At 29.6% G+C, this 15000-nt stretch overlaps 2 protein-coding genes across 4 annotated transcripts in view; one reads left to right on the top strand and one right to left on the bottom strand.

The window, feature by feature from the left end:
- Positions 1-256, top strand: part of LOC136088756 (adhesion G-protein coupled receptor D1-like) — a 136641-nt gene extending 136385 nt beyond the window's left edge. For all 3 annotated transcript variants that reach the window (XM_065813373.1, XM_065813374.1, XM_065813375.1), the window contains one exon: positions 1-256. This exon is cut by the window's left edge and continues 27 nt beyond it. In XM_065813373.1, coding sequence (XP_065669445.1) covers positions 1-18 — 18 coding nt within the window. In that variant the 3' untranslated portion in view covers positions 19-256.
- An 11291-nt stretch (positions 257-11547) lies between these two features.
- LOC100207877 (eEF1A lysine and N-terminal methyltransferase) overlaps positions 11548-15000 on the bottom strand; it is a 41881-nt gene continuing 38428 nt past the window's right edge. The window contains exon 11 of the mRNA XM_065813371.1: positions 11548-11935. Coding sequence (XP_065669443.1) covers positions 11574-11935 — 362 coding nt within the window. The 3' untranslated portion in view covers positions 11548-11573. The remainder of the gene's footprint in view (positions 11936-15000) is intronic.

Below are 15000 nucleotides of genomic sequence, written 5' to 3'. Positions count from 1 at the left end.
AGCTCAAATGTTTCTTAAATACTTTCCACGCAATATTTAAAGACGATTAAAGAAGACATGATACAGTTAAAGAAGACATGATACGATAAAAGTGATTAATTTTTTTTTTGCTCTTTGAATCTGTCTTGTATTTATAGTTTGTAAAACGAATAATTATAGATACATAAAGGAAAAACTTTTTTGTTTATTTTTATGTTATGAAAAATAAATGTAAAACAAATTCTAAATTAATTATACATTTAAAAAAATTATAAAAGTGGTTTAAATGACGAAATAAATTTTTTATGTAAAATTTAAAAAAATGGGGTGAAAGAGAAAAAAAAAGGCGTCAAAAAGATTTGTTTTAGAAAATGTTAATTTTAATTTAATTCCATGCTTTATATAAGGTTACTTTCTATATATATATATATATATATATATATATATATATATATATATATATATATATATATATATATATATATATATATATATATATGTTTGTGTGCCACAAAATTTGAAATCAATTTTTGAAAGCTTTTTTCTCAACCAATTTTGCTCAAATTTTGCACACTTAATCATTTTCGATGACAATACAAGGAAATGGAAAAATTTGACCAAAAAAAGTTAATTAAGTTAACAAAAATTTAATTTGTATTTCCCCATACATTTTATTTATTTGATATGAATTGCGTATTACGTCACAAAAATCATTGATTTGCAAATTATTTGCAGTTTCGAAGACATTAAAGCGCAGCGATTCAAAACCTATCGTTTTAAGTTATTAAGTTAATAAGTCTTAAGTTATTAAGTTAAAAAAGAAAAATTTAGTAAAAACAGTAATTTTTAAATTTTTTTTTAAAAAAAACAGTAATTTTTCCTTCTGCAAAAGATAACAAAAAAAGAATTTCTAGGCCCAATAGAATTCTGCTTGCATAAAGCATGGATTTGAAAAAAGAATTTTTTTTTTGATTTACTAGTTTTCATCTTCAGCCTGTAGTATATATGTTTTTAAGGCGAAGCTCTGAATTGATTTTTAGTTATTTTTTATTTTTATTTTTTAATGTTTTGCCCCATAATCTGTACCTTATAATTTAGAAAAACTCTATAACTAGTTTGAGCAATAAGTTCTTATGTTTAGGGGTAGCTTAGTTGCCTCAAAGATTACGAAAACTAAGAGTATATTTAAATTTATTTTAAACATCGGTATTTATTTTTGAACACATTAATAGTGGATTATTTGTTCAATTTCTGACAATGTTCACTGCATCAGTCTGACAAAGTCCAGCAAACTCAAAATTTATTGTGTTAACGTAAGCCAAATATAATTTTTTCCCTGCTATCAGGGTTCATTATTGACAACTTGCAGCAGGAATTGCTGCTGCGTTTCATCTCAGGTGATTAATCCACTGTATTCCTGAATCATCGCTTCCTAACATTTTTTGTAGTCATTAACGACTTTTAGAGAATTGACTATTTATGCCACCTGTTTGTAATTGTCTCTGTCCTCCCACAATTCCGGCTTGGAATGATCCTGATTTTGATTTACTTTTCTTTGCATGGCACTCACCATTAGATTCAAAGTTGACTAGCTGACTCGGATGTCGATAAAAAGCTAACAAGTTTTTGTGACAAGTACCACAAGTGATTGGAAAACTTGCGTTATGTTGAATTCAAGATGGGTAAGTGAATTGATGAGTATTCAAGTAGTGACTTCAGCAGGTAAGGAGCACCTGGGGCTTAAGGTGCGTATACCCAAGTTTTCAGGTAGGCTCATGCTGCAAATAAACACATTGCGTAACCCTTGCTCTTTTACGGACGTCGGTTTAAACTGAGTCTTGAACATCCAGATCCTGAGGCTGTATATAGCTTTGGAAATTCATCGGGCATGGTGCATTGCTCCGGGTGGCATGAATCGCACTTCTGTGGCAGGAGCAGCACCATGAAAGATAATTACAAGGTTCAAGAATTATATATAATCATCTCTCGGCTGACTATGTTTAGATGCTTGTTGGCATAATTGATGATGGTTTACCTTATGTCTTCTACTAGACTTGCCACACCATCAGATGTAATCCCTTTTCATACTTGGCTGTGTCTATGAATCCCCTAGTATTCCTAGAAGCATTTGGAGAGTGGAACCTCTAGAGAAGGTGTGGCTCCCATACATACTTAGAAAACTGGATCATAATGTGATGCCTGCAAGCCAGTGAAAGGAAATCTTTCTCAAGCTTCTGCTCTAGGTGGACACAAGCACCACCTATCCTATCAGTGTTTGAGCTGGTTGTGTCAAAACACATAGCTTGGATGCTATCGGCTACGCACAAGTCTTCAATAGTTATATAAACTGCAGCGGCCTGAGCCTTGCCTATTCCGGATGGAACTACAAGTGGCTGAGAAACTTTCTTCCCTAAAGCCAATACTAAACCTTCTCTTTTCTCTTCCAATCAGCTTTCTTCTCTTCAACTCTTTTCTCTTCCAATAGGCTTTCCATTTCAGTAAACAACAAAGGGAACGTTACCCAAAAACTCGGCATTTATGTCTGCAGATATAGATCTGCAGACATAACTTGGTGTTCCACTCTGTGTCGGAGAATTGATTCTCTGTTTAAAGCAAGTTGATCAATGTTTTTTTCTAATTTTTCGGCAGTTTTTGCTATAACAAAAACGGCCTTATAGTCTTGACTGTTCGATCTAGAGCTTCTGTTCTAGATCGAATAGTTCTAGATCTAGTTCTGGAATAACGACAGTTTTTCTCACCCTCAATCTTTTTATTGTATGGAATGTAATGCCTCTAACAGCTTCCTAACTCCCATTGTCATTAGTTTCCACATTTTCATCATCTTTAGCTAAGCTGTTTTCAGAGCATTTTTCTTTTTCTGAAACCCTTTTCTCCTTAGCAGAATGCACTTCATCTACTCCAGCCATCGGCAACCTTTTTCTTTTTTCTCGCTGTCCTTGTCTTCTTGTAATACTAAAGTCATAGTCAGAATATTGGCGTGAGCAACATCAAAAAGATTTTCAAACTTGGAGACAAAAGCCAACTCTTTCATAAGTTGAATCCGTGATGTTTGCGCTTTGCTCTTCTTCAGAAGATGTGATTCTTCAAATGTATGCTCAAGCTTGTTTAAGCAGCTTTGATGAGCTCTCATCAGGATTCTTGCTTTCTGTCAAAGCTTTGCTATTTCTATGATGATAGCAGTCGATAATTGACTGATGATCCTTTAGTTGGAAATGGTGATGCAAAGAGAATCCATGTGTCATATGCACAGACGGAAACTTGCTGGTTGTTAATTTAGTTACATACTAAATTAAAAATCCGCGGTACTCTGTAACAAGACCGTTAGGTCATCTTGTAGCACTTAAATAATCGGGAAAAAAAAAGTTAGGTCATCAGTTGTTTTTTTCTAAAAATCAAATAAAGTTTATAAAGAAGATACAGCGCTACATATATTGATTGTGCTGTCCCAGAAAAATAATCTATTAGATACTCCCTCATTATTGCACTTTTTTATGACAAAAATACTTAAAAATTACAGCAGCGATACTTTTTAAGTAATTTTATCATTTTAAAGTTGAGAAAAAACTACTTTAATTATACCCGTTGATACTCGACCCATCAACAACCCTACTTCTGAACCGTGAGGTTAAAATTTCAATGCAAGCTCCGGCCAGTGACGGATCTAAGGGGAACGGGAATGGAGGACATGCATCCCCCTCCCTTGATACTTAATATCAGGTTCAAAGCTGTACACAGTTTAATAGCAGACAGGCCCGTACTCGCACGTAAAACTCGATGAACGAAAACCCTTGAACAAATTGTATTAGTCTTCACTTTTTATCTAAAAATCGTAAGTATATGATTTTACACTTACAATGATTGTATGAGCCTCTTTAATGAAGACGAGCATCATTAAAAAGACTTATTTGGCCATTTACTATTTTATTCTCGTTGACTGAACAAATCACCTTTGTTCTCCAGTTTGTCTTATCTTAACCTTGCCGGTGTTCATTCCGCTGAATCTTCCTTTGAAGTGAAGAACTATTTTGATCAGGTTCAGCTACTTTAAAATTTTTTTTTAGTGGAAGCCCTCTTCGAAGAAAAGTTGTGGCTGAAAATGGTATGTCTTCATCAAACCTTGCAAACCGAATGGAGTGCACACATTAAGATTGTGAAATCGTTGTTTGAGCAACCTAAAGATATCTTTACATCTTTGCAGTAGCGTTGTGACCTTGATATAACTGCTGCTCTATTGAATAAAGTAAAATCTTTGGAAAAATGGGTTCAGTCATTTGAATTTGTCATCATGACAACGTTTTGGTGTCTCACTTCAATCGAAAAAATTTTTTGTAGTTGATGAGGTGAAGTTTATAAAGATATGCCTGATAAGACCCTCAAACTTATTGAGGATCTCATTAGACATAAATCTTCTGGGCCCAAAGTTAAATCACTAATGAAGCATATTTGATTGGCTCCTGTCAAACAAATTATGATTTTTAATCAGACTGGTTCGAAAGAGGACAAAAAAGAGAAAAACCTTTCACAAAAAGCCAAGCACAAAGTTTATTTCCACAATAATGAAGAGAAGCAGTTTGAGACGAACGTATTATTTACCAATACTAAAATTAAATAAATAAAAGACAAGTTTCATGCTGCAGAAAAGTTGAAGAACAAGTCGAGTGAAGAAGTTGAATTACCTAGCCTGGTGGAGAAACGCAAAACTTTGACGCAAACTTGTTTGAAGAGAAATTTATTGAAGAGGTTCGTCATCTGGATATTCTGAAGCGAGCTAATTTTTTTGGCTCAAAAAATTCATCACTTAAGTGGCATCTACCAGAAAGCTTTACAGTTTCTCTTCAAATCAATATGCTTTTTGCTACGCATTTTTAATACAATTTGCGTTTTATCTCTAAAGGAGAAAAGTCGTTTAGTAACCTTGCCAAGACGTTTAGTCAAGACGACTGAATTAGTGCGAATTTTATAAGTCCGAACTTGCATAAGTGTGAATGGCGTAAGTGCGAACTGGCGTAAGTGTGAATGACGTAAGTGCGAACTGGCGTAAGTGTGAATGGCGTAAGTGCGAACTGGCGTAAATCCAAACTGGCATAAGTGCAAAAGCAGTTGCAAAAACTGGAATAAGTGCGAAATGGCATAAATGAGAACTGGCATAAATGAGAACTGGCATAAATGAGAACTGGCATAAATGCACCAAAAGAATTTGAAAACATTGGTTTACGTGAAAATTAGCAAAAGTGCAAACTGTCATTAATGCAATTCAGTTGCAAAAACTGGCACAAGTGCGAACTGGTATTAGTGCGCTAAAAGTATTTGAAAACATTGGCAAAGTGCGAATTGACATAAGTACGAACTGGAATAAAAGTGAAGCATTTACAAAAACTGGCATAAGTGCCAATTGGCATATGTGTGCCGAATAAAATTGCAAATGTTAACATAAGTGCGAATTGGCGTTTCGCACTTGTACCAATTTGCACTTATGCCATTTCGAATATTTGCAAATTCTTTTGGCGCACTTTCAGTTCGCGCTTATGCCAATTTTTGAAACTGAAGTTTGCACTTTCTCAGCTTCCCGGTCAAGACAACGCTAAGATCTACAATTGCTCAAGACCGGACTGACCAGTTTCTTAATTATACCTATTGAGCAGAATCTCGCAAAAACTCTGTGTTAAGACGAAATTATTGCAAATTTTTCTACGAATAAAGCTTGGAGTAAATACACACATAAGATAATTTTTGGTGGTTAATCGCTGGTTTTTTTATCAAGTGATCTTCGCGACCAAATTGCTGTCATTCTAGTTACAAGTTCTCGCTATTTAGTTGCTAGCTCATTTTGTTTGCAATCATCGTGGCCAAATTACTGTCGTTACCGTATACATATGGAACATTTGTCAAAAAGAGTAAATATAAACGGAAAAGTCTTCAAGTTCATTTAGTTTTCAAATAAAACTTTTTCTTTTTTTATTCCTTTAGTTTTGTTTGAATGGATTTTAAGGGTACCTGGTGCGCAGTATATTTTGTAACAGGTATTCAGTAGATTATTCCGATGAGCTTAGATTCGGTGTTTCCAAGTTAACTGTAGGTGAGTCTTAAGTTTGAAACTGGTGTGTTGTCTCATTTGGTTCTTGTAACAGGTGTGCAGTAGATTCGACAGTTATAACAGATTTCACAACATTTACTAAGAATGGTAGGTTGCAAGAAGCAATCATTCTGGTAACACCAGGGTGGCATAACTAATTGTGTAAAGACAATAGAGTAGACAAGGTCATTGCTGAAGAGTACATACAACTAAAAGTATCAGGTGCAATATTGTCTATTCCTTTTTGGTAAACAATTTCAAAGCTGTAACAAGAAAGCTTAAGACGCCGTTGATATATTTTATCATTCTTGATTTTACTCGTATTGTTCTTATTAAACATAAACAATACAGATTGTTGATCAGTTAAAAGCTTGAAATGCTTCCCAGTTAGTAGATGGCACTAATGCGAACAGATTCTATAACAGCACATGCCTCTTTTTTGAATAGGGGATGTTTTAACTCAAATCGATATAACAATTGCAAAAAAAAAGAAACTAGTCTGCCATTTTGATTAAGAAGTCATGCGATAACTGTATCAGATGCATGGGTTTCTAATGGTTCATTCTCATTAATAGAACACAACAAGCTGAACATTTATACCTAAGATGCAGTGTTTCCACAAAAGAAGCAAACCTTTTTTTTGGAGGAGTTGTTACTGTTAGGAATGGCAGCAGATGTGGTGAGAATTTCTGTATTCTCATTAGAAATAGATGCTGTAAAAGAAAGTTTTTGGTAAACTGTGGATAGATAATCTTCAAAATACTTTTGAGCAGATTCGTAAGTTCTAGCTTTGTCAAACATAACCTCTAGTGTCATGTCTCAATTTTTGAGAAGTCGTTGTTTGATTTCATTAGAAGCTATACCACTGATAAAGGAATCACAAATTGCTTCTTCCTGGTATTGTAATTAAGTAACTCCTTTAAAGTTACAATCTTTGGCAAGAATTTTAAGTGCTTGGATGTACTCAAAACTCTGATGAGAAAGAAAATTAGTTAGAATTCTAAGTTTGTCGATGTTTTCTTAAAATAACACATCAAAAAAATATTCAAAAATTCTAAACCAATATTTAAATTCTTGGTTACTTGATAGTGCGTTTGGAGGTGATTCAAATTGTGCTGGTTGTAGAGCTTTGTCCATTTGTTTTTTGTTACACAATGATTAACAAGTTAATAAAATTGTTGTGGACTCAAAGGATAAATTATAATAACTGAATTATTGCTTTTTAACGTTTTATTGACTAAAACAATAAGAAGAAATCTTAATATAATAACAATAATAATAATGCTCAATTTCATCACATAGCTATTTGTTTATATATCTTAAATCAAATTAGCTATTGTTAGAAACGGGGGCAATTTTACGCTTTTATCAAAATGTAGTTTAGCTTTTATTTATATAAAAAGTATGTGGCACGACTTTAATTTGAAATTGAAAACAAAAATAACAAAATTAAATTTTTTAATATATGGCAACCAAATGATAATTTGGTTTTTGTTTGAATTTATTTATTTATTTTATCAAAATAACTCACTTGAGCGTGGAATTGCCCTTGTGTATTGTACAATTAGAGTGCTCGATGTTCTTAAAGAACAGAGCAGTAAAAATTAGTAAAAACACTTATTTAATTAAGACTGTCGAATAAGTGTTTATATATATATATATATATATATATATATAATATATATATATATATATATATATATATATATATATATATATATATATATATATATATATATATATATATATACGGTGTAGCGGTAGAGGGCTCGCTTCATAAGTGAGAGGTTCCGAGTTCGATTCCCGCCACGTCCCTGGTGGTACCGCGCTCAACTTGTTTCTCCGCGCAGCGGCCTTGTTCGTCAAGGTTCGTGTTTTGGAGTTAAAGAGTCGAGAGAGGGTTATAACCACAAGTAGCCTCCTCATCTGTAGTGACGTTCTCGGTCTTAGGGAGGTAAATTATAAAGAAAAAAAAAAAAAAAAAAATATATATATATATATATAAATTAGTAAAAACACTTATCTAATTTTTTTCTTCGACAGCTTCTCCTCGCTGCTTTTCCATGTTTCCCCTTCAGGATCCTCGATTCCTTCAAACCTAAGATTGTTACCGCGACTCCTATCCTCTAACGCTGCCATCTTGTATTTAAGATACTTGTTTTCAAGATTTATTGCTTTCTGTTTAATACTGTCTTGAGAAGATGTTTTCATACTATTATTTAATGCTTCTTTTAATGTTTCGCATTTTTCGCTTGAGAATTCAATTCACGGTTTTCGAAATTCCCAAAAGTTGTAAAACACACTCAACAAACACACAAAAATTTCGAGTAAACAAACTTAAAAAACGGTACCTTTTATAAGGGAATCAAGCTGTTTCTTTAAATAGATTTTATATTTTGGTATGTTTTTGCAAAATGAAATGATTATTTTGAAATAAAAACTGCTAAATAAACTAACTATTTTGATTTATTATTTTTGCTTTAGTTTTAATAAGTAGTTATTGGTAAAATGGCATATCATTGCGTTGTAAAAAATTGTTCAAATGGAAGCTATAGACTTATGAAATGGAAATATGCAATATGCACTGAACATAAATGTAGAAAAGAGGATATTGGATGTAGTTGTGCATCGTCTTTTCATTTATTTCCTTTTCCAACTATCAAAAAATCTCCCTCCCAACGTGAAACTTGGATCAAACTAATTAACCGCTTAAACACTAATAAGACAAATGATTTTTACTGCCCAAAGAAAGATGCACGAGTTTGTTCTAATCGTTTTAAAGATAAAGAGCCTACTATTAAAAATCCTTATCCCACTGAGAACCTTGGATATGATTCTAGACATAAAGTTGCTTTTTTGTGTCCTAGCTTTTGACCTCTAAATAGAAACAGTATAATAAATAACGACTCCACACAGCCTTTACTTAAAAAATACAAATCAAATGTTAACTCCAATACATGCTTTAATACAATAGTTGATCAAAATCAAGACACCATTTCTGTTAAACAGTTATGTTCTACTTCCTCGTTAATTAGTGTCAACTTCGCTACAAAAAACCCTGTTGACTTTATGATTGAACCAGTACCAGTGGTAGTAGTAGATAAAGAAGAAAATAATTTCACTTAATCATAATGAGTTCACTCAAGCTCAAGAATCAACTTTTTTAATAAGTAGCTTAAAAAAAACTATTGACAAATTACAAAAATTAAATCACAATCTTCTTTTTCAAAACAAAAAATTACAAATTCAAGTAAATATAATTAAAAACAAATTCAAAAATAATCTTCAAAAGAAAGTCTACAAAAAATTATTAACAAATGACAAAAAGTGTAACTTTTACACAAACATTCCTTCCCTGAAAGTTTTTCACATTCTTCACGACCTTACAAAACCAATTGTACATCGTCGATTTAGTTACAAAACTGAAATGAAATGTTCTCCTAAAAAAAACCCTCATAAAATCACACCAAAAAAACTTGGAAGATGCAGAAAACTATGTTCACAAGATGAGTTTTTACTCGTTCTTATGAAATTACGTCTCGGACTTTTAAGCAATGACCTAGTTGATAGATTTAGTGTTTCTCTCGGCACTGTTTCAAAAATATTTAAATCGTGGATTAGAGGCATGTCACAGTATTTAAAATCATTCGTTTACTTTCCAGATAAAGAAAAAGTTCGCTTGAATCATCCTGATCGTTTTAAAAATAATCAAAGTCTGTTAGGAATATTAGACTGCTCTGAAATTTTTATTGAAACACCAAAAGATTTAGAACTGCAATCTACAACATGGTCTGAGTACAAGCACCACAATACAATGAAGTTCCTTGTATCAGTTACATCCAGCTCTTTCATAAATTTTGTTTCGGAAGCATATACTGGAAGAATATCAGATAAAGCAATAACATTGGATTGTAACTATCTTACAAAATTCCCTCCTTATTCTTCAATCATGGCTGATAAAGGTTTTAATATTGCTAGTGAGTGTTACCTTTATTTCCCCACCTGGAAAACGCTTCTCAAATGACACCTGAAGAAGTAGTAATAACGAGTAATATAGCTAAACTCAGAATTCTCATTAAACAGATAATTAGAAAAATGAAAACTTTTTGAATAATTGGACAAGAATTTCCTATATCACTTTTTGATAATCTTAATGACATTATAGTGATTTGTGCAGCTCTTTCCAATTTTAAATGTTTAATCATGAAATAATACTTTATCGATGCTCCAAAACAAAAATTTGTTGGTCCAAGTATATATATATATATATATATAAATATATATATATAAATATATATATATATATATATATATATATATATATATATATATATATATATATATATATATATATATATATACTATATATATATATGTATGCATATATATATATGTATGCATATATATATATATATATATATATATATATATATATATATATATATATATATATGTTGGTCCAAATATATATATATATATATATATATATATATATATATATATATATATATATATATATATATATATATATATATATATATATATATATATATATATATATATATATATATATATATATATACTTGCATAAGTATATCCGCAAAAAATTTAGAAATTTGACTCGCAAAAAACCTATTCGAGTGTGCTGCAATATATATTATTGTTTTATATTTACTCCATATTTACATTGACGTAACTTTACCAGAAAAGTTTGAAATCAAAATTTACCTGAAAACTGACCGTAAATTTTATTCTAAAACAGGTTAATTTTAAAATTATAAACAAATTCTTTATTCAAACAAAATGTCATGAGTATTCAATATAAGAATGTCAAAATCTATTGGTAAATTTACCAATAAATGTTACATTCATAACACCTATTCACAAAGTCACATTTTTCACATACCAATACTTCACAACATTCCTGCTAATTGTCTGCTTTGGTTGTTTATACATAAATGACCGAAGTTAAAATATTTTAAATATTTTCTAATTTTCAAAAAAAAGTAGATAAAATTCAAAAAGAATTAATTTTGTTTTTATAAATATTATTAATTTGATTATTCTTTAAAATAATATGGTTAAACTTGATTTTTTGTTTTAATACTTTGCTTATTTAAGATTTTAATAGTAAACCTATTTCAAATTTGTTGTTTTGTTAAAGAATTATTTCAGCAAGTTGCAAATAAACATAATTTTTTGATAGATTTTTATACACGAGGTAATAATTTTATAAATATTATAAAATATATTTTTATTAAAATTAATTAAATATTAAAAAAAGTTTGTAAAATTTGAGTACTATTTTTATATCTTTTTTACTGTTTTTATATTTTTTATAAAATGACCGATGTTACATGCTTACGAAATTAGGCGATTTTACGGTATGTTTTTTTATTATTTTAAAATCTTTATTAATATAATTGTTAATATTCTGTTTTGTTGTTGATTTTTAAAAACAAAACTACAAAGAGTAATGTATTCGAAATATTTGTGATAATCATTGTTGTTCTGTTAAAATATTCACTGAGTTTATCTCGAGAAATTTATTTGACAAAATATCAAGTTCACTCCATTCATTTTTGTTGTAAAAATCTTTTCCAAAAGTATTAATAAACTGTTTAAATTCACTAATTCTCCTTTGAACAACTCCCGTCAGCTCACTGATGCTTGCATTAGATTTTCGCGAAATATAATAACGAATTTTTGTTACTTCGTCACAAGCAAAACATCTAAATGAGCGATCGTTGCATTTACTTTGATCAAATGATACAATGTCTAAATTGATGGACGATTCGATGAGCGGATTAATCGGTAAACCAAAGGATGATTCGATGGGTAAATTAACAGATATAATCACACCTATATATAACAGAGAATTGACAGATATAATCACACCTATATATAACAGAGAATGGACAGAGATAATAACCCTATATATAACAGAAATAATTTAAATAGATTTTATGGATTATAATGATTCAAAAGCGTTTTACTTTTTTTTTTAATCTAAAAAGTTGTTGTTGTGTTAACGAAAAATATTTCAAAATAAAAAACATTCAAATAAATCTGTTTTAAAGAATGAAACATAAAAAGATTAATAAATTAAAATTATATTAAATCCATTATACTAGTTTGTATTCAAAAAATTCTATTTCTATTAGGGAGAGTGGGACATCGCACTTTTTATTTTTGTTTTGATACTATTTCTTTAAACAATGGTGCAATTTATAGATTAAACTTCAAAATTTTTTGACAATCAAAGTTGGGTACTTTGATAGTCTTTGGGCCACCATGAAACAAGTCCATAAAAAATATAAAACAGCACATTTTTATTTACAAAATTGGAAGTCCGCAGTAATGATTTCTTCTCTAAAGATTTATCATTATAAAACTATTATAATCAAGAATTAGAATCAAATTCACCACTTAATGATCATTTATTCACATTTTCTGTTCACAGATATTTATTTATCGCACTTTCCTTTTCTTTTGCTTTATGCTCAGTTTTTGATGTCTATTATGTACTAGCTTTTTCAAGAGGTTTTCACCTATTTTATTATTTTTATCTTTATTTTTTAAATAAAAAGCCAGGATAGGTGTGACAATAACTCGTGTATTAAGCACCTTAGAGTACATAAAAAGGTTTTGAAAATACATTCTCGTCAAAGGAAAATATTTCACTTTTAAAATCTGCTTTGAAAGTTTGTAAAAGTTTCAGACTTTAAAAAATAAATATTAATTTTAAACTAAAATGGCAAACCTTTTTCACTGGACAACATTCTAGTACAATGTGCAATTTCTTAAATAGTAACTACAAATCCAAGATGATTTATAAACCAAGGCTTCCACTCTGTCATTATAACAAAGTTTGAAACAAACGACATTTAAAAGCTGTTTTTACTATTTTTACTATGCGGCGCTATAGTAAAAATAGTAACTTTATTATTCTTTGGAAGATCAAATGCATTTAAAATGCCTTTCGTGACTATCAAATATAATTGTATAGTTTTTTTATTAAAAGAGAATGTTTTTGATACTTAGTTCCTTATTCTCCGCCGACAGAGTTATTTTGACTGATGTCTCATTTAGTAACAGTTTTGTTACATTTTTGTACAGCGATGATACCTGTTTCATCAAGATTCCAAATGTGAAACCCATCACCAAATTTAAGTTTTTATAAATACAATTCTTCTAAGTTGCCAAAAAAAAAACTTTATACATTGTAAATATTGAAAAATGTAATTCTTAACAAAAACCGTCTTTATGGAATTCGAATCCTAAAGCAACTCCGTTTTAAAAAAAACTGCATCTATTTATTTCAGCTTTCTTCTATTTAATCCAGTTACTAGGAACTTTTAATTTATTTATAATGACCATATCAAAAACAATTGATCTTAAATTAACAAAATGACTGTCCATAACACATGTGTGAGCAGGTGACTATGTTTTGCAATTGGATTTTATTGTGATGATTTCTTTCTTTTTTCTCTGTTTTTTCTTTTGACAAAAAACAAAACACGATTAGAATAATTATTGGTGCAAAAATAAAAAAAAACAAAAAAAACCTAAAGCTTAATTTTTCTGAAGATATTCGCTAAGAAATGCTGCAGAAAAAAATATAAGATTAAATTTTATGCAGCATTTCTTAGCGAATACCTTCCTGTTAAAACCAAATTAACTGCTACATCCGTTGCATTGCACCCGATAAAGTCCATTATTAGTTTTTCTTACATAACTCCTCATTATAATTTACAAATATCTAAAAATTATTCAAACAATGACTAAAAAGCAAGTTTTAGAAGATAAGAGACAATTATTTATATGGCAATCCTATAAAAAATTAATAATTAAAATCATGTATTCAATTAATAAGTAAAAACATGTACTCAATTAATAAGTAAAACCATGTACTCAATTAATAAGTAAAACCATGTGATTAATTAATGGTTAAACCATAATTTGATTAGTATGCTGAAGTTTAATTTATTTAATCTATATATTTTGATAGAAAAAGATGATTGATTATTGCTTTTTAAAATATATTTTCATTAAATGTTTATTGCACTCAAGAGTTTACTTATTAGTTATTATTACATAGCTTCTCATTGTAATCTTAAAATAATCTAAAAATCATTCAAACAATGACTAAAAAATAAGTTTTAGAATGTAAGAGACAATTATTTATATGAAAATCGTATAAAAAATTAATAAGTAAAACCATGTATTCAATTAATACGTAAATGTACTCAATCAATACGTAGAACCATGTACTCAATTAATAAGTAAAACCATGTATTCAATTATTAAGTAAAACCATTTACTCAATTAATGGTTAAACCATAATTTGCTGGTACGCTGAAGTTTAATTTATACAATCCATATATTTTGATAGAAAAAGATGACTGATTTTTGCTTTTCAAAATATATTTTCAATAAATGTTTATTGCACTCAAGAGCTAATGGGATGTAGTTCATAAAATAATGGCGCTTACTGAATGATACATTGAATGATACATTGAATGTTACACAACTAAAGTCAACAATTTCAAATTTTAATAAACTACTTTGCAAAGGCAAAAACATAAACATGCATCTTTCACAAAAAACATAAATGTGCATCTTTCAGAAATGCTATCCTGCAGACAAAGGGTATCCTAAAAGTCTCACATGTCATCATTTTTTAATTTTAAAAGCTGCCTATTTAAACATTTAAAAATATTTAAATTTTGCACATCAAACAGTGTTCTCTCTACCATTTCTTTTCTGAATCAGGAGTCTATTAACCATTAAATGTTTTTTCTGACAAAATATTTATATTTTTTGTGTGTGTGTTCTTTTTTTAATATATATTTAAATGAACGTCATTACTCAATAAGAAAAAAATTTTTTTACAGTATTATAGCTACAGAACAAGTAAAAAATAA

Source organism: Hydra vulgaris, chromosome 12 (assembly GCF_038396675.1).
Source record: "Hydra vulgaris chromosome 12, alternate assembly HydraT2T_AEP".
Taxonomy (NCBI): Eukaryota; Metazoa; Cnidaria; class Hydrozoa; order Anthoathecata; family Hydridae; genus Hydra; species Hydra vulgaris.
This window is presented reverse-complemented; position numbering and strand designations above follow the sequence as displayed.